Below are 23750 nucleotides of genomic sequence, written 5' to 3'. Positions count from 1 at the left end.
TTAACATTATTGGAAAAGTAAGAAGCACTGACAGAATTCCACATGTAGTTAATTTCATTTTCTACTATAAGGCACTTCTCTACAGTCACCTGGTCATATCATCATCTTCAAAATCTTCAATTTTATTTAATAGACAGTGGAAATGTCAGACAGCAGTGAATATAAAAATGTCTTAATTGGTAAAAGAAATAAACATTCCTTTATAAATATCAAGACTTGTAAGGCTTGTCAGGGAACATGTTTTTACATTCTTTCACTAACTGAAAAAGCCCTGAATGGGTCAAGCACTTAAGGTGCAGGACAGCAACAACTTGACATAGGACGTAGAAGAATGAGAGGCAGAAGGATATCACGTTCTCTGCCTTCCCGCTGTGAAATCATACAAAAGAACAGCTTTCACTGCAGTCCCTCCTCACAGATGACAGCAATTTGGCAAGTCCTGCTGGTGCTGATTTTAATATCACCTCCACTCCTCCTCTCAGCATTATTCACTGAGCTGTAGGTCAGGCACTAACCAACTTCAACACAAACAAAACAGAAGCAGGATCCAGAAGAGTGCTATGGCTACTTTTTGTCTGTATTGGCCTGACAGACACCTAAGGATACCCACGCTCCCCGCCAAGAAACACAGACTCTTCAGCAGTTTCCATAAGGTACGCATAGCAAGTGCAAAGGCAGAAAATTAAAATAAACCAAAACAAGCACACACAGCCAACCAATCAATAACAAAAACACACACATCCCCAATGCAGCATACAGTCTACAAACACACAAAAGCAGCATTGTTGCACATCTGAGAAGACTTTGAAAGCAATATGCTTTAATTTTTCTTTATTTCTTGAGGAAAAAACTCATCTCTGAAGAACATGCGACAGTCTTCCCTCTACAGTAGAGCTAGTCACCTTGTTTGGACTCTGGACTTGACAACCGTGTCAGTTTTTGCACTTTCCGCACTGGTCTGGTTGCTTTTTTCTCTTTGTTTCTCTCACTAGGTTTTCCTTTCACTGTTGAATCCTCTAAAAACAAATAAAAGCTATTAAGTGATATCCCACAGGAAAGAACACAGAATAACAAGCTTGCTTCAACACGTACATTGAAAAACCAGAACTCAGAGAAACACAATAAAATTCACTTACTCTTCCAGATTATATACTGAGATCAATTACCCTCAGTTCAGCATTTTAAAATCCTCAGAGCACAAAAATTTTGAATCACGTGCTGTTTACCTATGCACTGGAGCATGGCAAAGCCACAGCAACGCCATAATAGATCTCTACAAAGTTCATTTTTAAAGAAATATTGACCGTTTGACAGGAACAATTGTTGGTTCTCTTCTACTATATATATTACCTTTTACAGCATTTGTGTTCCACAAAAAGATGTAGTTCCTTCCTGCCTGAAGCACACGGGCTGCTGCTTCCACATTAACGCATGACAGCACATCCACTGTTGCCTCCATGCTGGAGCATGAAAGACAGGATACCCGTGCGCTCTACTGTCTGCAAAACGTGTCGCAGAATTCACCCAGTGATGCAGAACTATTCTGTATCACATAAGCCCTCATTTACAACACAATTAGGTTTTAGGCTTTAGAGATGCCAGGAACACTCACCAAAGATCAAGTCATATTTTGCCACATTTTCACATTAGGGCAAACAAAAGGAAACCTGAGATGTGGCTCAATCACCACCCCACAGAGTGAGCTTCCCAGCTCCCTAAGGTACAAAGCAGAGACAATCATTGCCCAAGAAGGACAGGAAAGCTGTATACTCAGTCTCAGCAGTCTACACTGGACATTTTCAAAGATTTGTTAAAGCGCTTTAGTTTACATGCCTCAAAGATGTTATTTGCTTAATCCCAAAAGTGAGCTGTAGATAAGGAACTCCACAGCCGCTATTACCTGTTTTATTGTTCCTCTTCTATAAAGAACATGATCAGGCAACCTAAAACAACCAGAATGCAACCCCCTCCATTGACAGATCTGAAGCTTTATTTTGATGTCAATACTAACTTTTACAGCCCTTAATTTCAGCTGAATCCAGTCTCTGATGGATGCCCATACAAAGTATCAGAGACAGAACAACAGGTCTCTGACTGTTGGAACGGAATTTTGAGAGTCTTTCTTCCCCTTAATATCCTTTCCTTACAAATTTCCCAGTTGTTATTGAGGCTGACAACGCGCACAGGGAAGACAGAAACAATGCATCAAATACCAGAGGCCTCAGTGACTGTATCTGCAGAAATCTAGTTTGCCACCTCACCTCTTTCAGTGGCAAACAGTTTCTTCCTGATACCAGGAAACTGCAGGCTGCTTCCGCTCACTCTATTCGTATTACAGCAAATCCGTTATAGTAAGGCCAATCCTAAAAATCTTTAAGACAGAATTACTGGAAGCTTGGGGTCCACACAATATCCTTTAGCCAAACTGTTAAACCAAGATAAAGATATTCTGTATGGTCTACACTTACATGTAAAAAGCTCGCTGTAGTAAAGAACAATGTTTCTGCAGATATTAGAGATCTTATAGCTTATTTTAGCACTAGAGAGCATGGAACAGTTTTGATACAACTGACTACACACCCAAAACTCCATATGCTCTAACTTTAATACAGGATTAACACATGGATAGATAACCTGACAACCTAAAAATATATTTACAGTATATTTTATGCGCAGCACTAGCATGTGATTACTTGGAATCAGCTATTCAATATAACCTTTTCAGGTCAGAAAGGAGACATGTTCCACAACAGCTGTTCTATGCAGGTCATCGGGACAGGCGTACAGCTGAACACACACACAGCTCCTTCCTTCTGTAGGCAGAAGCCCACTGAACACATGATCCAAACGCCTTTTTAACTGGCCCTACCTCTTCAACGAAGTTTTCAAAAATATGGATTTCTATAGAGGCCTCATGAATCATTCATATTATGCTTCTCAAAACAAAAAATGCTAGTGTAGATGAAAAGTCTTCAGAGATTTGGCATTAAATGCACAGACCAATGCTGACGAGTATTTGCAGAACAATTTTATTGAAAAGAAGCTGCTCCCCTTTCTGAACTTTTTCTGGAGTGATTCCAGAAAAATTCCTCAGTGTCTTGTCAAGCTGTACAAGTAAAAGAAACTAATGATTTCCATACCAGCCACTACACTATCAACATACAAAGAGGTTTACAATCTCATCACATTTCCTCCAGTCTTAAATGTTTTGACCAATGAGAACTGTTATTTTTAATATGTAATAAACAAACTCTTAAGCTGCAAAAATAGAGGTTCTCAGGGATTTTATACCTTCCATCCCCTTCTTTCTTATTCATCTGATCTCTTCCCCCTCCCCCAACCCAGTCAGTCAAAAGTAATTCAACTTTACAGCACTCCACTGTAACCAGCCTAGCAGATCAAAAAGCACACTTGGGCATCCTACCCTCTACCACTCAGAGAAAAGAGCTGCCAATGGTACTGCAGTTCTTCAGAGTGAAAAATTAATAAAGATTGAGTCTCAGAGCAGTACGTTTGAAAACATAAAACCAAAAATTACAGTTTTGGTATTTTAGCAGCATAACTATCAAGCAAATATACAGGATCTTTTATCATCTTTGTTCATATTTTTAAGAATCAGAATATTGTATTGCTAAATGAGTCCATCACATGAGAGACATTTTCCCCCCGTGTTGACATTTTGCAACAATGATATTTAATGTTTTTCAAAAGACCATTAAGTAAAAAGGAATGAGTAGCAGTTTTCTAAGTTTTTAGCATTCAACATTCTCTCCTACGCTTTCATGTGGAATAAATCCCAAAGGTAAAGTTCTGTTAATTTACCACTGCAAAGGTACACAGTTCCCACTCCCATATCCTATCCAAGCCTTACAATAACCATGGTAAAAGAGCAGCAGAGAAAATAAAATCTAGATTATTAAAAAAGTTTCTTAAACCTTCTTCTGGTGTACCTGTTCTCCCACCCCTCAGGGAATCCAGGGAAGAAGGCTAAAAAAAGTTCTTGTATACAAACATCTGGGACATAATTTCTCTAAGAACTTCAAGACTTGGATTATCCTGATATAAAGCACTAAACTTCTACAAGTTCAGAGATATTAAACCAACCTAATGCCATATAATCTCATCTCCACCACACATACCTGAAGGCATACCGCTTTTACTGCAGGCTACCTACTGCATATTAAACAAGCATTCCCAGAGACTTGCCACAGCAGATGCCCCTCATCCCCCCTTTAACTACCTATACGTTCCAACTAAACCACTAACAATTCCCAAAGCAGCTTCAGGACTGACAATTTGTTAACACCAATATATTTAGCACTCATTCTTTCGATTTTTTGTTTCAATGACTTTGTAGACTTGTACAAAACAAATTTCTCTGCCTCTTAGAGAAGGTTGTGTGGGTTAACCCATTCAGTGTGTGTCTCACCTGTTAAGTGGAGTGCTATCTCTCTATACAGCTCTCGACTAATGTGAAATTCATTCTCATGCCAGATCTTTCCATCTGGAGTGCGAATCTTTGTTTCGGCAGGATTGAAACCTGAAAGTAAACAATTTAAGACTTTAAAATAATGACATAAAGTGTAAATAAAGCTTTTTCAGAGTGGAAGGGGTGGGAAACTGCCAAGTAAGAAAGGAACTACTTGAATTTCTAATGCTAAATTAGAAGAAAGCAATATATCAGTCTGCCACTTGCTCACAGTTGAAAAACAGCGGACTGGATGAAGAAAAGATTATTAAAAATGTGAAATGCTTTCTCAATCAACACAATGTTACTAACCTCTGGGACCGCAAAAAAAAGAAGCTTATTGTATAACTGTTTGGGTTTCTTTTGATTTTCTTTTTTATAGTAGTTTGTAAGAAGAGAGAGGAAGAATTTCAAAAGAATCCACAATTCCGTAAATTGGCAATAAATTTTTTGTTTCTTGTCCATATCTGTGATCAAGCCATGCTATCCACTCCTGTATTGCCCAAACACAGCTATGAGTCACATTCATGCTTTGACATGTTGCTTAGTGAACTGAACCCTGCTTCTTCACCACATATAACAAACCAGGAGGGATTCTGTACCTCCATACCTCTGTATGATGGGGCAGCAGGTGCAGCTGCCACTTTCCTGACTTTGGGAGTCACCGCATTCTCTATGTTTGTGATCACGACAGGTTGCTCAGCATATCCCACATGCTGCCGTCTGCCACCTAGCTCTTCAGAATGCTCCCACTGCTTTCGAATCCGCTCCTTCAGCTTCTCCAACTTTGCATCATGTTGCCGCCGTTTCAAGATTTCCAGCCTATGAGCACTAGAAGTACTTGTGGCAGAAGGGGAAGACACTTTCAGTTCACTGTCCTGGGATGCATTACTCTGAGGAGTTTTAGTGCTACTCTCATCTCCTCTGGAGCCAGGAGTTTTTTCCTCTTCCAATCTTGGAGCTGTTGCAACCTTAAGAAATGCCTCATTATTCTGCAAGGCATCAATTGCTGGTCGGTCATTTAAATACCTAACAACAGTCTCATCTGCAGCAGAAGAACATGGGCTTTCAAAATCTCTGCTGTGTAGATCCCGTTCATCTTGGTCATGTATCATAAGGCCTGTTATTTCAGTCTTCCCTTCTGCTTCGCCAAAGTCCAAACTAGAGAGCAGTTGCTTGGCCTCAAGTTGGCTAGAACTGTATGTATCCCTGATGTAATAGAAGGAAAAAGAAAATCACCATCAGAAACACAACTGTAGGACCTTCCAACTCAGCAATCAGCATGTTCATTAACTAAAAGAACGCCTTCTTATGCCTTGTCTCCACTTTGAAGGCAAGTTCTTTTGAACTTTGATCACTGATCACCGTATATTTAATAGTGCAAGTCTGACAAAACTGAAAGAGGTTTCTGTTCAAAATTTAACTTTCTGCGCTCTCTAGCTGAACAGGACTATATATTAAGTTGAGGAGTTGAAACTAGGGCATGTTGAAAAATAAGCAAGCAGTAGTGTCACCCTTCCATTTAAAAAGAAAAGCTTTAAATAAAAAAAGTCTAAAACTTAAATGAGAAGCATCATAAAATATGTTCTGTAAAACAAAGCAATGCACACATGCACAGTTCCTGGAGCACATATTCATTAGCTGAGAAAACAAACTGCACCCAAACCCCTGCCCTGTATTTTAGCATTAGAAAGGTAAGCCCCTGTCAAGAACTTCAGAGTAAACTGCCTATATTGCAACAAATGTCACACACATGCCTGTCGTCATACAGTGCAGTAATCATTACCAATCAACATAAAAGTTGAGTGGTTTAATTGTACAGAATTTTACCAGAACTATATATAAACATACACATTAATTGTCTACTCGGCGCTTGTCAGGCCACACCTGGAGTACTGTGTACAGTTCTGGTCCCCGCTATACAAAAAGGATGTGGACAGGCTGGAAGGGGTCCAGAGAAGGGCCACCAAGATGCTCAAAGGACGGGGAAGCTGCCATACGAGGGTAGGCTGGGAGAACTGGGTTTGTTCGGCCTTGAGAAAAGGAGGCTTAGAGGGGATCTCATCCCCATGTACCAGTACTTAAGGGGCAGCTACAAAGAAGATGGAGACTCTCTTTTCACAAGGAGCCACATGGAGAGGACAAGGGGGAATGGACACAAGTTGCCCTTGGGGAGATTCCGATTGGACACCAGAGGGAAATTTTTCACAGTGAGGACAGTCAACCATTGGAATAATCTCCCCAGGGAAGTGGTTGACTCGGCCACGTTGGACACCTTTAAGAGTCAGCTGGACAGGGTGCTGGGCCATCTTGTCTAGACTGTGCTCTTCCCAGAAAGGTTGGACTAGATGATCCCCAAGGTCCCTTCCAACCTGTGGTTCTGTGATTCTACCCATTATTCTGTTTTTTGTTGTCTTACGCACACTTTAAGCATAGGCTACAGGCTGCTCTTAGAGAGGGACTAATGTGTTAATGCACTAGCTCTGATATTAATCCCCAAATGAAGTCCCCCCAATGTCATACAGTCTTCTGACTGTAAGAAAGCTCTTATTTTCAATTTAATATAATGGCATGAGTCTAGCTGCTCTCATTTTCTTCCTTTCCCTGAAGTCTGTCAAATTTACTACATGTTTTTTAAAAACTAGTAACTGATGTATGTAAGTTATTCCAGATAGGGTAGACAACAGAGCTGTTTGATTAACAAAGCTGACCCAAGATTACACAGCTGATCCAAATCAGCCTCCCATACAACAAGGAAGAATCACCTCACAGCTAACACAAGAAGCAGAAAAGGAGACCAAAACTTAGATGTTAGGATAACAATTATTAATAAAGATGTAGTGGTATAAAAACAAACAAACAAAAAACCAACTCTACCCTAATCAGTCAACAGCAATTTGACTTCACTGGGAGAACATTCAGAAAAAAATGCAAAGTATGTGTTAGAACCCAATAAAAAAAACCTACTAAAAACTATTACCAACAGAACAAAGCTACTCATTGGGATAAGACCTGTGCAAAGGACACACACTGCTTATAAAATAAGGAACTGAAGAAGGTATAGTAAGGGTATTCTAGGCTCTGATATTTCAGCAAGTTGTAACTAGTTTATTTCTGCTGCAGGTTCTCTTCCTTTTTGAAAGTTTTTGAGGTATCTTATATTCACTACAGTACTTAACTTAGGCTATGAAAAACAGGCTTTACACATTTTCCTTCATTCCTCACATCCCACCGTGTTCTACAGTCTGGAATGTTCTGTGCTACTTTTTCTCCTTTGTACAGCTGTTCTTATTTGGGTTTCTCTCACACACAAAAACTGAATGCATCTTTAGTACTAAATGTTCTTGCTCTACACTGTCTTATGGTAATACATTTGGGAACATGCTGAAGAACTAATGAAGCAAAGTTGGAAAAGCATGAAGAAATACTCTTTTTGGTCCTTATTACTGAAACTAAATACCTATCAAACCTATCAGGTCACTCCCACAGGCCACAGCCCCACCAACTGGATGATCTGGCCCCATTTCAACACATTTGACTTTAAACTCATATCCACTGAACAAAAAATAAATTTGTAACCTTTTTTAGGAAAGGAAGACCGTATTATCCAATACCACATGTTGCTCATTTGGGTGGGTGAGGGGAGGAAGCAAATCAATTTTTGAGGAGTTGCCAGAAACATCATTATAGCTTAATTCTGATCTTAGCATATTCTTCTTTCATAGTCAACTGTCCCAGCACTGACCTGTATGAAGCCAATGGCTCACGAAATTCCACACGATTGCTTTTTTTCACATTGCTTTCAAGAGTGGTTGCTCGAAGAGGGCTGCGTGAGGACTTCTCCTTGCTGGATTTGTTTTGGCTGGAGGACCGGGAAGCTGAAGCAGAAACCAAAGAACCCTCTATGTACCTATCTCTCCAGAAAGAGAAGGCTCTTGGTGGTAAAAGATTAAGAGCACAGTTTTTCTTGTATTTAAGCAGCACTACAAAATTGCATTTGAAGTACTCCCTCTCTTTTTCAACAAGCTGATTTCAACAACCAGGAGCAAGGTGGTAAGTGCTTGAAACAATGATTATATTTAAAGAGAGAGGTAATAATGCTTAAACATTAATTTTCCAACCTGAATTATTCTATAAGTAATTAAATCTGTGAAAGTTGACTGTGTTGCCACTAGAGGTCGATCTGTCTGTTCTCCAGTGCCACACTACCAGAATGCTCTAAATAGTTACTATTTAAAACAGGGGCTTACTTCTTATAAACAAATGCTCTCCCTAAATGAAATAAAGGCGGCATCAGATTTAGCATTCTATCAGGGCGTAACAGTCAAACAAACATTAAAAATTATAAACAGCTGGTCCAGTGTAAGCATAGGCATATACAATTGTTATCCAAAATCCCCACCAAAACGCAATATCAGAATGGGATAAGCACTGCTCGCTCACAGCCAGGAAGTCCTGTCACTCCCTCTAGCCAGGTGACTATGATAGCACGCTTTCTTTCCTAAGCTAAGGGAAGAACACATTATTAATTAAACTCTAATTGCCCAGGAGAAATTAAAGATCATTAGCAGGAGACAACTTGGGGGCAGAGAGGAGAAATCAAGTTTTCCCAGAATGCAGTGGCTTTATGCTGCCTTACATGCTCTGTCCTCATCAATACATACCCTTTCTGCTTATTTTCCTGCTAGCACTAGCAGACGACTTCTTGGCATCCATGACAGAATCGAATACAGCTGTGCTGGTGGGAGCTATTTCCAATTTGTTCTCTATATGACGTAGCTAGAATTTGAAGAGAATGCAAATTAGAATATTGTTTTCAATTTTTAAGCTACAGGTTTTTTCCCCTAACATGAAAAATTTTTCAACATTTTCATAAAGAATAAAACTGCAGGCAAAAGCAACTTCACAAGGCTCATGTTGCAAAACTGTACAGCCTTATGGCCAGAAACTACATAAGATTATTAAGATTTGTTTAAAAAGATTATCTAAATTAGGTTTTGTTGCATAGTTTTGTTTCCATAAGCAGGCTGTTGCGAAGAAATTAATAACATATAATTCAGAGTCTTAATGGTTGGCCAGAATGAAATATTAATTCTACTTGGAATAAATTCTACAATACTTTCTTCAAAATGGAGCATGATACAAGATTAAACATGTAAAACCCCACACTGATGCTCAACTATTAAAAAAAAAAAAAAAAAAAAGAGGGACACAGCGTTGGAAAGAACTGAATTCCCCCAAAACCCCAAGCTGTTTGGTTTCACTGAAGCAGGATTTAGAAGCTAGTGTGATATTTTAAGCACCTAAGTTATGCTCCCACAGAAAGACAGCAATTTCAGTGCTCAAAGATGGAAAATTATGAAATACATTGGTGTTGTCCTAATTTCTGACTGGTTTGGGTAAGCAGGGGAGAGCTATTATTCAAGATTTCAGAAAAATGAAAAGTTGCCACTTTAGTAAACAGAAAGGTAATATTACACTCATGAATTAGCAGGAAATTACTATACTCAATACTAAGCTTACTGTGGCAAAAATTTCTGGTATTGTGTGTGGAGAACATTTTCCAAGATACAACAATGTTCAACACGCATGTACTCCAACCACTTGCCCTATTTTTAACTTGTTTAACAGACAATCACTGAGCAAAACACTTTTGTTAAAGCTTTTGTAGCCGTTAACTGATTTAAAAGGGTTAAGAAAAAAAAGGAAAAAATCAGTACTTACCGCAGCCTTAGTCTGAGAAAAAGTAGCCCATGCTGCAGTTAGATCTTACAAGGCAGAAACAAAGAAATAAATTTCTCATTAGTACATGGAAAACAATGAAATGAAATGTTGCTTCAAAAAAATTTTCATGGGCTCATGGATCAAGTTCTTTTAATGACTCCATTCCAGCCTGTAAATCTCCTCTACGAGAGGCTGTTATTGGTCAAGACTCACCTTAATAGAGCAATAAAATATTTAATGTAAAATTTAATGAGTTCACTGAGTTGAATGCATTATTACACTTGCAATCAAATCTACCATACGTTATAAAAGGCATTTAGAAGATAAAATAAAGCTGGTTATCTACCCCAACACAAACATCTTACATTTTTCCATTACACTACAGTTCAACTGCTTTTTTTCCCCTTTTGTTGTCTTTTCCAGTAAACTAAGCATGAATACATGGTCACTGAAAGACTCTACTCAAAAACCAAGCTTTGCACACGTGAACTTTTGAAGAGTAATCTTTTTGAACTGTATACCCTACAAACAAAATAGAAGCAATGTTTGCGAAGAACAAGTAGGAGGCACTCATCAGCTTCAGCCTTTCAATACAAACAGACAGCATGTGGTTTACGCACAATCCAGTTCAGTAGGATGCAGTAGTATTTTCCTCCAAAAATATTTACTTCCTCAGTTTCCCCCCTCTTCTGGTTTCTAGTGGTTTTCTTCTAATCTAATGGTTTATACAATGCAGCATACAAAACCTTAATGCGTGTCAGAACTATGGAGAGTAGTGGTATTAGTTAAAAAAAATATAATCTTTTTCTTATCGTACAAAAGCTGCCAATTTAATTTCAGGCAAGATGCAACAACACAAAGGAAAAGGTTTAAGGAAGTAACATAGAAACAACTTTGTTTTGACTTCAAGAGATGGTGCTTCATGTCTACAGAACACCTCAGTTTCACAAGGTACATAACTTTAAAAGAAGCAGAACATATCACAGGAAACAATCAGCAATAATCTCCTCTTAAAGATAAAATAATAATCTGTCTCTACTTTTAAAATCACTTCTGGAGTCCAGTTTTGTCATAGTGGAGATCATAAGACTGATCTTGAACCACACACTTAACATGCAACTCAGCTGCTCTACAGACTAAAGCCTTCTTCCTCTCAGGGGTGTATTGTAATCCCCCCCCTTTCCTAAATTACAGAGCAACCATGACAGTAAAAAGCTAACAGAATTTCTCCAGTTCAGGGAGACAGAAGTGCTGTAAGTCATCTTAGTGGTGCCTTATTCAAGAGTTTTTAGCTCCTCATCACTTTGGAACTGAGCAACGGTCAGGACCAACTGCCCCTCTCGCACTTCTTTCAAGAGTCCTGTTCCTGCATTGTTCCACGTCTATGGCATTCAGAAAAATCTGTCTCTGTGCCGTCTTGGCAACCATATCAAATGCTGGCAATTCCTAATGCAGATCAGCAAATACTCTGCAGATCAGAGTAGAAAACTGCTATCTCTTCAGAAAGGAAGCCATACTACACTTGGTCTTAGCTTCCAAACTGAGGCAGAGAATGCTTTGTATAAAACCTCTCCAAAGTTTTGAACAACTCATGATAAAACTTCTTCCAAAACAAGACAATAAAACAGAAAAAATCCATACCTCTGGTAGAATCCTTGTTTTGGTTATGCCTCGGATTTTGTAGAGGCACCTCATCTGACTTGTTGCTCCACATCATGTCAATTTATCTAAAAAAAAACCAACTCATGTCAGAATCAGAGAGATATAAAGTAAGGACAAATGTATCTTATGCTAGAGAACATAACCTTATTACTATGATGAATGTTCACCTCATATGGTGATTTCAAACTCACACCATGAACAAAATCAGAAAATCAGCACCAAATCTCAAATGCGTTTACAGCTTCCAGTTGTTCAAAAACCACGTAATTCTGTGGATAAAGAGGGGTTTGCTTCTGTTCTTGTTTTATTTGCTACAAAGAAGAGTGGACTTGATATAAGGAAACCCAGACGTCACGCAATTTAGATCATATTAGTAAGTGTTCCAGCAAGTCTGAAGATGACCACACTGAAACAATGCACGTGAAGTAACAGAGGGTAACAGAGGCAGTACTACATGGCTTGAACCTATAAAGTTTGGCAAAAACACCTAATTCTGCCAATGACAGGTTAATGTGTCACCTATCTCTGTTAAAGGAAAAGGCAGAACAGAACTGCACAGCAGGACACTACAGCCAGGAAAAAAAAGACAAGGCAGGAGCTGCTGCTGCTTTCCAGTGAATCTAAAAAAGCATGAACCCCTCTGAGTAATAAACAAGGTAGCCACTATCACCAAAGGAGTTTTTAATAAAGAAGAAGAAAAAACAAAAAAGCTACTCAATCAGGAAAGACAATTTCTAAAAGAAAAGGCAGGTAATTCATGCAAATAGTTACTTCTCATTACTTTCACTGCAAAAGATGGGCTGTCACAGGTAAATCTGTAACAGACTTTAAAGTGCTATATAAGGAAAAAATTAAGTTTAAGAGATCTAAGAGGAGCTTATACAGCCAACAAGAACTCTGATTAGTCAGTACTGCTGCTGCCCTCTCACCAAGCACCTCCTGTCTGGTGGCACGTGCTTACTGAACTGTCTTCACAGCAGACAGAGGGCATTTCCATTATGGAAAGAAAAAATTAGGTGACCACAGAATTCATACAAGAAGTTCTGGACCTCTGAAAGAGTCACAAAGGCACATTTTCCTCTCTCTTCTCTCATGCGTTCCCAGATACATTTTTTTCTTATTTTCTTAACTTCTGAAAATTTCTTTTGCTTTCACTTCCCTACATAGCGTGCCACGTAAAAGGGCATTCACATACAAAGTTCATTCTTCTGATAAAAGGTGACCAAACATTCCACTAAATTAATACTGTGTACTACTTACTGGAAGAGATCATTGCCTGTATATTTTGTGATGAGGATTTTAAGGATACTTACAGAGACCAACAGTGAAGTTCAGTTGTATACGTTGTATTTATGGCAGTAAGTTATCCAGCAAAACTGTTCTTATACCCCAAGAAAGACTATCAATAATAAGAACACAGGTCTTCAAAAGACCTTTAGTTCTGCCTGTCTTTAAAGAAGCCAAATAAATGTTAGAGTGTGGTAAAGTTATGTGAGCTTATACTCGTGGGTACAGAAACACACATACACACACATTGGTGAAGTCTTCAATAATGCAGAAATTCTAGGAAGAAGTGGGGGTGTTTTGTTTTGTTTTTTAAGTATCTAGTTATGGGCAGAGAGCCAAGTGAAGTTAGAAAATCCTGCTTCTAGGACAGGTGCTGCAGAACTCATTCATGCAGAACTGCAGCTTTGTGCCTCACATCATTCGTGCAGTAAATCATAAGGCTGCCCTGCCCTGGAAATCATCTAACTGACCTTCTCCATCACTGGGGCAAAAAGCTGTTTTGCTAGAAAAGTAGAAAACAAGTATTAATAAAAATGGGGGAATTTTCCATACAGAACCAATTTTGAGGGCTGCTGGAAACATTGTATCATACCATTATCAGTTTCTTGCCCAAACATAAACATAAAAAGATCTACTCAGTATGTAAATTTAGCATAAGAGAACTTCTGGACAAGCAACCATTCTTAAGGGATTAAGTATCCCTCTTCATGTAACTGCTTCGGATTTAGTCTTACCATCAGAATTACTAGCATAGATCAGAGAATTTATGGACTCGAATTGTTCCCATTATTATACACACACAAATCTATATGGTTTATTTTACGATGCTCCCGAAAACATAGTATTGTAATATACTATATGTATTCCTTAACTCTCTACAAAAAGTACCAGATCAATTAAAAAGCTTTGAAATTGCTTGTTATACCTTTCATCCTAACACTCAAATAAAAGCTGTCAGTCCTTTACCTGAGCTGAACAGAACACAAGTCAGACAAACGGTGAACACACTTTTGAGAACACCTTTGTTCTACTAATAACTCACAGATGTTTGCTGATGATCACTAATGGTCAGTAATTCTGTCTCAATGCCTTGGTTCAAAAGCACATGACACCCCTCTGTAAAAGGGCCCCCCAACCTCTCCTCCTTTCTGTACAAGCTGTGAAGTAATCACAAAACATCCTGCTTTATTTCTCCCAAGGAATACCTGCAGTGCTGGCTCCACGTGTACGATACGACTTACTGGCTTCAGTGCAGCCAGCTGAGATCCACCAAGCAGTTTTGCTTAACTTGGGTTGCTGCTGTTTGAAAAAAAGACATGAAGAACTGAGAATTCTGGAGCTGTCTACAGTTTCAGGAAGCCAACATGGCAGTAGCTTTCAGTCATGATGCCATCTTCATAACTATAAGAGTTTGGGTTTTAGATGTGTCCCCCTCCCTCCTTTGGAAGGGTGGGAGAAATTCATCAGCTTTTCAGAACCTACTTACAAATCATGTTGATTCCCACCAACCTTTGAATTCATACAGATTAACAGAATAACTTCTTTCTATTGTCACAGCTTACATTAATAAGCAGCACCCTACAAAAACCAAGTGCTTGTATAATTCAATACCATGTCTCTACAAGAAGTTAAACCAGACAGAGAAGGCACTTCAACGCTATCGAGAGTACAGATAGGGGGTGGGGGAGAAAACAAAAAATAAAATCAAAACCACAGGTGTCATGTCTGTTTACAGGATTTACATGCAGGGTAGTGGACCAGTTAAACATGAAAATAAAGTGAAATTAATATTGACTAGAAAATACTACCACACTAAAAATATATGCAAAAAGTTTAAATTATATTTGAAAACACATCAACACAAAAGTTGTCTTGACATCACATGAACAACTTTACGAAGAAACACATTGCAAAGATTACATTCCAAAATGACTGCTTCAAAAAGATTTTTTTTTTTGCTAAACTAAATGATCTCACACTATTCAATTCAGAGGTTAAAGGAAAGCGGGGACAAAAAGCAGCTCAACAGATTAAATGCCAAAGAACAACTGAGGAGACAGCAGAGATGGCAAAAGGTTATCTGCAGGTTGCATTAGGCTACAAGGATCTTAAAAGTTTGTTGAAAAAAGGTGAAGGTCTGCAGAATCAGCAGAACTGACCTCCTGGTTATTTGGTTGTTCACTAGGAGACAGATATCCTACATAGGTTCATTAAAGGCCGGTCTGCCAAGCCTTATCTTGGGTGAACAGTTAAAGTACAGACACCACTCTGTTCCAACATTTCAATCCCATGTCAAATGCCCATCTCATCCTCTACTCATTTTTCCGAGACAAAAAAAAAAAAGTACACAAGAGAAGGCACAGCAGAACTGATGGAGATGAGGACCAGAGTGTAAACCACCATGAAAAGCATATACTCCAAACTCCTGAAAGAACCAGGGACACACCCCCACCCCACACTCTTCCACAAACACTGTTCCCATGGAAAGACACTGAAAAGGACCAACAGATCTGAAAGCACACAAGAAGACACCAGAAACGAGGAAATGGAAACTAAGAGAAAAACACTGCCAAATAGAAAAAGATGAGAAACAAGCACTAAATTTACTACCAAACATACCAAGGATGACATTGAAAGGTAAGAGAGATAACAAAATAATAAGTCAACATGGTAAGGACAGCATTATGAAAGGAGCAGGAGATACCAAAGTCAAATTTGCTTAGGAAAGGTACACAAAAACGTCAAGAGATAAAAAACAGGGCTGGAATAAGAGATATAAAAGTGGTGAGAGAAGCAAGATATAAAAAGGAAGAGAATGGAGAAAGACAGGAAGGAGATAAAAATTTAATGAACTTTTGAACAATCAGCAGAGAGAGCAGCAAAAAGGAAGAAATGAAACTGGTAAATGGGTCCAATTGTCAAGTTTTTCAAGCACCCTCAATATAATTTTTTTCTTAGTAGTACAACCTTGATAAGAAGAGGAAAGAGGAAACTCAGAAGTCATGGCACTGAAACAAGGAAACAGAAGAGGAAACTGAATCATACAGATTCAGAGAAGGCAGAGAATGTGAGCAAGAGATTGCCCACTGTTATTTTCACTATTGTTTAGTGGTTATGCAAAAAAACCCCAAAAACTAGTATGCACAGGGAACAGTATTCCTCAAGACCTTGTTTCTTGTAAAAACACAGGGATACCAAATGAACGGGAAAATGTGAAGCTTTGCTAAGAGTAAGGAGAGAAACAAATTTAATATTGACTTCTATGGGATATTCTTAAATGTTTAATCTCCAAAGTGGCAGATATTGCTACAAATTGGGTATATAGCACACGAGGTCAGCACTTCACACAGCTTAAGCTACAATAAGACTGCAGTGCCAATAAAAGAAGCCATCTTTTCCTTTCTTTATGCCTTGGTCTCTCTTGCCTTATTCAGGCAGAAAGTCAATGGGATTACGTAGTAAAGCAAAGTGGACTGGGAATCCAGTAAAGTCTGAAAGTAGCTTTTTTGTTCTTTTTGCTTTCTTAGTTTTAGTTATGTCATACCATAAGCTACAACCTCTGCACAAGCAGAAGGAGAAGGAATGGAAGAATCGGGGAACAGCTGGATCAGTCCCAGTCCTGTATTAGCTGCTGTCATGTATCGTAATCTACAATCTAGAGTTTTTCCCCAAGACCAAATGCTTGAAGTTGCTATTGGCTTTACCTCGAGGAGCGTGGGACTGAGGGAAATGAGAACCATTCCCATCACCTTCTTACAAGTGTAGGTACCAATGGAGCTCAAGGGCACCACGGGAGTCTATACACCCTGCTCCAGCACATCCCACTGCACCAATGCTGTGCACCGCACAGACCACTTGTCCATGGGGGAAAATGAGCACAGAGACAAATAGAACGTTTTAGGGATGTTTTTTCCTGTTTACAAAAGTATTTTAAGTTTCCATGTACAAATAAACGAAAGTTGACTTCTGAATCCTAAAGACCCTGTGGAGCTCCTGTCTGTGCAGCTACAGTCCTGCATTACTGTCAATAAAGGACACACACAGGTGGACAGACACAATCAGACCTAGTTGAGCAAACTATTTTTCTGAGTCAGCCCACTGAAAGTGATGGAATTTCTATTTAAAGATGCCAGAAACACTTTTCATGTCTCCTCAAATACCACAGAATACAATTAATCATGATACGCTTGAGTCTGGAATACAAATACCTTTAACTACTAATTTTTCTGGAAAATGAGCTTTTACCATATTGCATTATCCCATTTAAATTAGAGCTAAAACTATCTACGATACATTGATCTAAGACTTTATTTGATTATGTTCATGGGCTTTTAAAATGTTTTCTGATACAAGAGTAACATACTTTCGGGTTTTTTTGCCTCAACATATTTTGAGAAAACTTTGTCTCTCAAAGCAATTAGATGCAGGTGATTTACTGACCTTCCTCAGGACTGAGGACAAGTTCCAGCACAACACACAAAATGCACGACGTACTTGTCAAAATAGCGCCACGCCTCCAGAATCTATAGCAACTCTGCAGAGTCGCACAGGTCCTCCCCACCTTCTTACAATGCTCATTTATATAATAAGCCTTCAAATGAAATGTATTTCAGGGGCAAAGGTTCTGAAAGGGACTTAATATTCAAAATCCAAGTACAAGTCCAACCGTACAATGCTTCACAGATGCAAACTTCATCTTAATACCTCTCCACCGTATTATCTCTAGTCTGTAATCTCTGCTTTGTGCCTCCAAAATTGTTTTGGCTACAAAGTTGGGGATTTTTCTTCTCATGATTTTTAAGTGGTGCTAAGCTAAAGAGTCAATGGGTTCAAACTATTCAGAATGCCTTTACAAGAAGTTTTGCTGGTATTTAATCTGACTGGCTGCTAATACTATTCGATTTAGAAATATTTTACTGGTCTAGATTGCACTGCAACCCATCAGCAAGGCTGTACGTAATGTCAATGGACACAATTATGTAAAGCTGACACAAGGAAAAACTGGAAGTAACAAACACCAACAACGCCAAAGGAGCTTGTGGATGCTAGCTGCTCTGAACAAGCAAAGTTTTAGATAATACTCAGTATTCTGTATTGTAGTGCAAACAGTAAATATACCAGAAGGACTCACATTCCAACTCTGGAAAATAATAATTAAAACAAAAAAAGCTTCAAAAGTAGAAGAAACATACCAATAAGTTTTTATCTGTCTCAAGCTAGAAAAACATACAAAAGCTTTTAGGGATGTTAAGGTAGTAAAAAGAAATGAACAATCAAGATACACACTTACAGACAGAAAAGCAGTAAAGAATTACAAAGCACATGTCACTACCTCTAACTGTTAACCAGGAAGATAAATTATATCAACAGTCATACATCCATCATATGTCAGAAAATATAGTAGAAAAATACCAATATGTTTCATGAGCTCTAAGATTAAGCCACTGGCATCAGTCAGCTACTAAGTTTGCATCCACACTATAGTGAAGATATTTCTATAAATGAAACATTACTGAATCTGATTCTCTCCAACTATACGCTGAGGATGGACATTTACAATACGCTTTTGCTATAAGAAGCCACGGCAACTTGCAAAAGTGTCCCTGCTTCATCACAAGTGATATAGAAGTGATGAAAACAACCCTGGCACTAAAAAATGGATTAGCGGTTTTACTGAAAGGAAAATGCATTGAATGTCTTACTCTGGTGCGTTGCATGCTAGGAGGTACTCTGAGGAAATCTATTGACATGAACATTGTGACAGCTAGCATAACTCGCTTCATTGTTCATGAAGAAATCAGAGCACAAAGGCACAGAGAATGTGTCCATTTATTACAGAGATGCACATGAGGGTTTGCCGATCCATTCAGAAGTTCTGTGGTTTTTTGGTTTGGTTGGGGTTCTTTTTTGTTGTTTTTTTTACTTCAAAGAGCTTTGCATTTATGATCGAAAAGAAAATAAGCAACACACCCTAGTTTCAAAAACAAATAAAATACTCTGCATTTATTTCCTTGGCCTTCAAAAGTTCACTCGTTCCATCTCCAGTTACTAGAAACTGCACATTAGAAGATTTAAATTCTTGCAGCCCTTAATAAATCAATTCAGCAGAATATGCTCAAATTCTTCAACAAGTCCTGCCTTCGAAAGGCTGGCATCCGCTATCCTTCACCTCCCAAGGAACACTCCACTCTGAGGGAGTCTTCTTAGAATTCCCAGGCAATCCTCTGAGCCAAGTACTAGAACCAGACCTGCCAATTTTGAGAGTTTAAGCCAACAGCTTTCAACTGCTCAACACCACCAAGGACATACAAGCAGAACAGCAACTTCATCTGCAGCTGTGTCAACTGCGGACTGATCACTATTTTCTTTCAAAGCAGAATAAAGTGCATTAAAACTTCAGGGAAAACATTCCAAATGTCACTTTCTTAAGTTTGATGCCTTTGCTCTGAAATTGCATTCAGAAGTAGTGTCTGAAAAATGTCTCAATAACAACATGAGATGTCAAAAAAACACCACCCTAACCCCCATGACAATCTGAACAGAGACCATCAGCACTGCATCTGACGTGGCATTGCAGAGACTGGTACCACGACTCTGCTGAGAAGACTTTTTCTTGAACTAGCTAAAACCATCAAGAAAATATTTTCTCATATTTAAATAATTCCATCCCATTAAAATCTTTAAGTGCCTAAACCCTAAATGCAGATTTTTCTGACAATTCCACCTGATGTATTTTGCTGTTAGCAAACATAACACATCGTGTTAATGACTGGAAAATATCAGAGCAAAATATAACTTTTTTTTTTCTTTGAACTTTTACACTTTTGCCATGGATTGGACTTAGTATAAAATTCTGCCCTCAGTGAGGCGTGTTCTTATGAAGCCAAAACACAGCCAGAATTTCTGTTAGCTTTCACTAAGTTTCAATTGACCTAGTATAATTGATTAGTTCATTTATTTGCTCTATTCTTTCACCAGTATATTGACAAAAGTTTCAGACTTATGCATACAATTAATTTTGTTCCCAATCAAGTAGTCGATTAAAGTCTATTATATCATTAGCACAATGATACACATACATCTTCCAAGCACTTACATCTATGGATAAATTTTACACTCAGACATTCTGATCCAGCCACATGCCTAATATATTAACTGTACTGGGAAAGCTTCCTCTGCACTCAACTAACAAAACCCTTCTGTTACTGTTATTATACCACTATACTTGTTCTCATATTAACACAGCTTATATTGGTTCAAATAGCATGAATTACATCAGTTAAAGTACATCGGTAGGACAGTTCAAACAGCACTGCTGTACTGACAAAAAAGTCACACTCCTGATACAAATTTCTAAGGTAGAGTTGAGCAGGTTTAGCAACTTGACAGTGATGAAGGAACGCATATAATCCTCCCTAGTAACCTCACCACTCCTCTGTGATAGATGCAGTGCTCATCCAACTGCGTCACAAGCCAGTTCAACTCACTAACCCAGCAGAAAATTGTTCCGTGTTTTTTGGTTTTGTGGGTTTTTTTTTGTTGTTGTTGGGTTAGTTTTCTACCAGTTTATCAAACTGAATCAGGTTGCTGCGTGGTCAATGCCAGAACTGGTCAAAGTAGGGGAAGCGAAGCAGCAGCAGAGCATCATGCTTGCTCACCATACATTGTGCAGCTTCACCTCACTGCCGTAGATATGGCAATACAAAATAGATCTAGCACTATGTGCCCTAACGCACCTGATTTCAAACACATGCCTAACTTTAAAGATCTTAATAAGACTACAGCCTCATCTGGACACACTGAAGTCAATGAGACTAATCGTACTAATGACTTTATCCACAGGTGCGGATAAAGCATAACTTTCTTTGCAGAAACCAGCAGCATGTCTGGTAGAGGGGTGCACGGAGATGCAGAAAGTTCATTCTACCCGAGTCAACAAAACCTTTGGAGTAGAAGTGGCAATTCCAAGATTAGATTCTTATCCGTTTAAAGGCATGCTTATAATATGGTGGTACAAATTGCTGATAGTTATTTCAAACCATGAAAGACATGATCCACATTGCGACTGTTGTATCTGTCAAGTCTTCCCAGTGTTACAGCAGCATACTTCAGGTATGCACCAAAGCTTAGCAAAACAAATCCACGCATACAAAATGTTTTATAGTTTTAAAATCATGTTCTTTCAGTTGCCACCACACCTAGCCTAGGGAGTCTACCAGAAGATTTATACCAATCAGCAATGCAATTTCCACAGTACCTTGGCCCCATGCAGAAATGTGTCATTACAACATAATTTATGTTGTTCTATTCAGTGGATGCAGCATACCTTTGTCTAATATAGCGTCACTCACAGAAACTGAAGCCTTCAACAGTTTACAGTGTTTGCATGGCCACACCCTCAGTTGCATTTAATTATCTACAGCATTACCTAATGAAACTGTTGTAGCAACCAGAACTATATGGAAGAGCGAGCAGTTCATATAACTTAGCCTGTCTACGCAGACAGTCGGAACACACTCTGACCTCGCATGCAACGCAACGAACAAGAACCCGACCATCTACAGCTCCTCACATGTTTGTCCAACAAGTACTAGGCTTTTGGTCACCGTACAGTCTCCTGAACAAGTTTTCAAGCCTGTATGCTCTGTAGCCCTGTGAAGTAGTTTAAGATGACCAAAATGCATAATTGACCAGTCAAGTTTTAAGTTTTCAAGTACAAGACACTGTAGCATTCATCTACTCAATGAAGCTATTTGACACATAAGCCTCTACATGCACGTACATACACAGTGTGCCAGGAGATGCCTGGGTGCTGAGATGCAGCTTATATCCAAGGAGAGAAAGAGATTAAGTATCCCGGGAAAACTACATCAACAGTAGGCATTATACCACAGAAAACCACATCCGCAGGAAAAAAGCCACAGTCATGCTAGTATAAAAACCTTTATGCCACCAACAGCCAAACTGAATGGTACCAAGGAAGTCGGGGCAGATGTCACCCAGGGATGCAAGAAGCACTCAAGTAGGGAGACAGCGAGAGCTCCCCGTCCTACTCCTCCTCTCCCAGCCCCAGCAAGCCACAGCCCAGGGTCTGGAACCCCACAGGACTGCCACAAGCAGAGCCTACATTTAACCTTTAAAAGGGCCGTCCGAAGCCCGGCTCCGCAGAGCGGGGCGGTTTCCGAGGGGAGCGGGGCCCAGCTGTGCCCGCCCCGGCCCCGGCCGGCGGACAGCGAGCCGCAGCCAGCACAGCTTCACAGAAAAACCCGGTTTCGGCGGTTTTCCCCATACAAGGCGAAAAGACAACAGTGAAACTAGAGTTCCCTACTCTCCCTCCGCTACCCCAATACAATAAGCAGTAGTAAAACAAATGAAAACTAGAAGAAAAAGAAAGAGACTTAACGGTAAAGCGGCTGCGGTCGGAGCCCGGCAGAGGCCGGGCCAAGTGACAGCCGGCAGCGCCGCCCGCCCGCCGGCACTCCAGGCCCCGGCCGGGCCCGCCGGGCCCCCGCAGCGGCCAGAGCCGGCCCCCGCCGCCGGCCCCGCCCCGGCTCCACCTCGTTCGGCGCCCCGGCCCTCGGCGGGACGGCAGGAGGCAGCGGCGCCGGACCCAGCGCGGCCTGGGGCGGCGGCGCGGGGCCGCTCCCGGCGCCTCCTCACCTGGTGGCGGCAGCGGCGGCGGCGGCAATCGAAGCCTGCCGCCCCCGAGGCAGGTCGCGGCACATCCCGCAGAAAGCAGAGAGAACAGCGGCGGGAGGTGGCAGCGGCGCCTCGAGCTCGGCTCCGCTGCCCGCCGGCGCGCAGCCCCCTCAGCGGCGCCAGCCCGCCGCCATTACCGGCCAGCGACTGACACGGAGCGGCGGCGGCGGCGGCGCGGGGCAGGGCGGGAGCAACCGGCCAAATCTCGCGAGAACCGGGCCGCCGCGGACCTTCCCAACATGGCTTCCCTTTCCCCACCGCCCTGAGCCTCAGCCCCGCCAGCGGCCATGTTGTGCGGTTCTCACCCGAGGCGGCCCCGCAGCCCGCCTACCTTGCCGAAGCCGTGCTGAGGCGAGGAGCGGAGCCCGGCGCGCCCCGGTCCCGCGCTGCAGGTGCACCCCAGGCGGCGGGAAGGGCTGAGGGCGGCGCCGGCCGAACGCACCTTTCATGGTGCCCCGAAGCCCACGCAGCCCGGCCCCGGGCGAGGCAGCCGGCGGCGGCTCCCGGCCTCGGGGCGGGGGCGGCTAGGCCTCCCACCGCCTCCCCGGTCACCCCACCGGCCCGGGGGGGGCCAAGCCCTCACGGTCGTCTGGGCGCCAGGCCCGCCCTCAACCTCAGAAAAACCTCCAATATTTTCCTCGAAGCTTCCCCCCCCGGTTGTGCAGGCTTGACTCGCCGGTTCAGGCCACATGCAAATCGTGTAAAAATGACGAGCTGCGGCAGGGTATTCGCTTTTGATGCGAGAACAGGACTTGGCAATGCTTATTAAATCACCGCTGCAAAGCAGTGCCAACGCTGATGCTGGCATTCCTGAGGCGGCTCCAGTCGAAACTAGGGCACCTTTTTTTTTAGTCATTTGTATTCATAGCTAAGTCACCTTAATAAAAATATTCTAATCTTTTTTGCAAAA

The 23750-nt window shown here is 40.8% G+C and overlaps 1 protein-coding gene across 13 annotated transcripts in view; it reads right to left on the bottom strand.

Moving 5' to 3' along the window:
- The window catches only part of CEP350 (centrosomal protein 350), a 78313-nt gene extending 55266 nt beyond the window's left edge, over window positions 1-23047 (bottom strand). For 12 of the 13 annotated variants that reach the window (XM_075096916.1, XM_075096923.1, XM_075096925.1 and 9 more), the window contains exons 1-8: window positions 22802-23047; window positions 11834-11919; window positions 10193-10236; window positions 9133-9247; window positions 8214-8346; window positions 5079-5677; window positions 4430-4540; window positions 903-1016 (exon numbers count right to left, since the gene is read on the bottom strand). In XM_075096916.1, coding sequence (XP_074953017.1) covers window positions 903-1016; window positions 4430-4540; window positions 5079-5677; window positions 8214-8346; window positions 9133-9247; window positions 10193-10236; window positions 11834-11909 — 1192 coding nt within the window. In that variant the 5' untranslated portion in view covers window positions 11910-11919; window positions 22802-23047. Of the gene's footprint in view, window positions 1-902; window positions 1017-4429; window positions 4541-5078; window positions 5678-8213; window positions 8347-9132; window positions 9248-10192; window positions 10237-11833; window positions 11920-14346; window positions 14441-22801 lie in introns of all 13 variants that reach the window. The other variant, XM_075096917.1, reaches the window with a different exon arrangement.
- Window positions 23048-23750: the final 703 nt, after the last annotated feature.

This window comes from Phalacrocorax aristotelis, chromosome 6 (genome assembly GCF_949628215.1).
Source record: "Phalacrocorax aristotelis chromosome 6, bGulAri2.1, whole genome shotgun sequence".
NCBI lineage: Eukaryota > Metazoa > Chordata > Aves > Suliformes > Phalacrocoracidae > Phalacrocorax > Phalacrocorax aristotelis.
The sequence above is the reverse complement of the archived record's forward strand: the minus strand, read 5'-3'. Positions and strand labels throughout refer to the sequence as shown.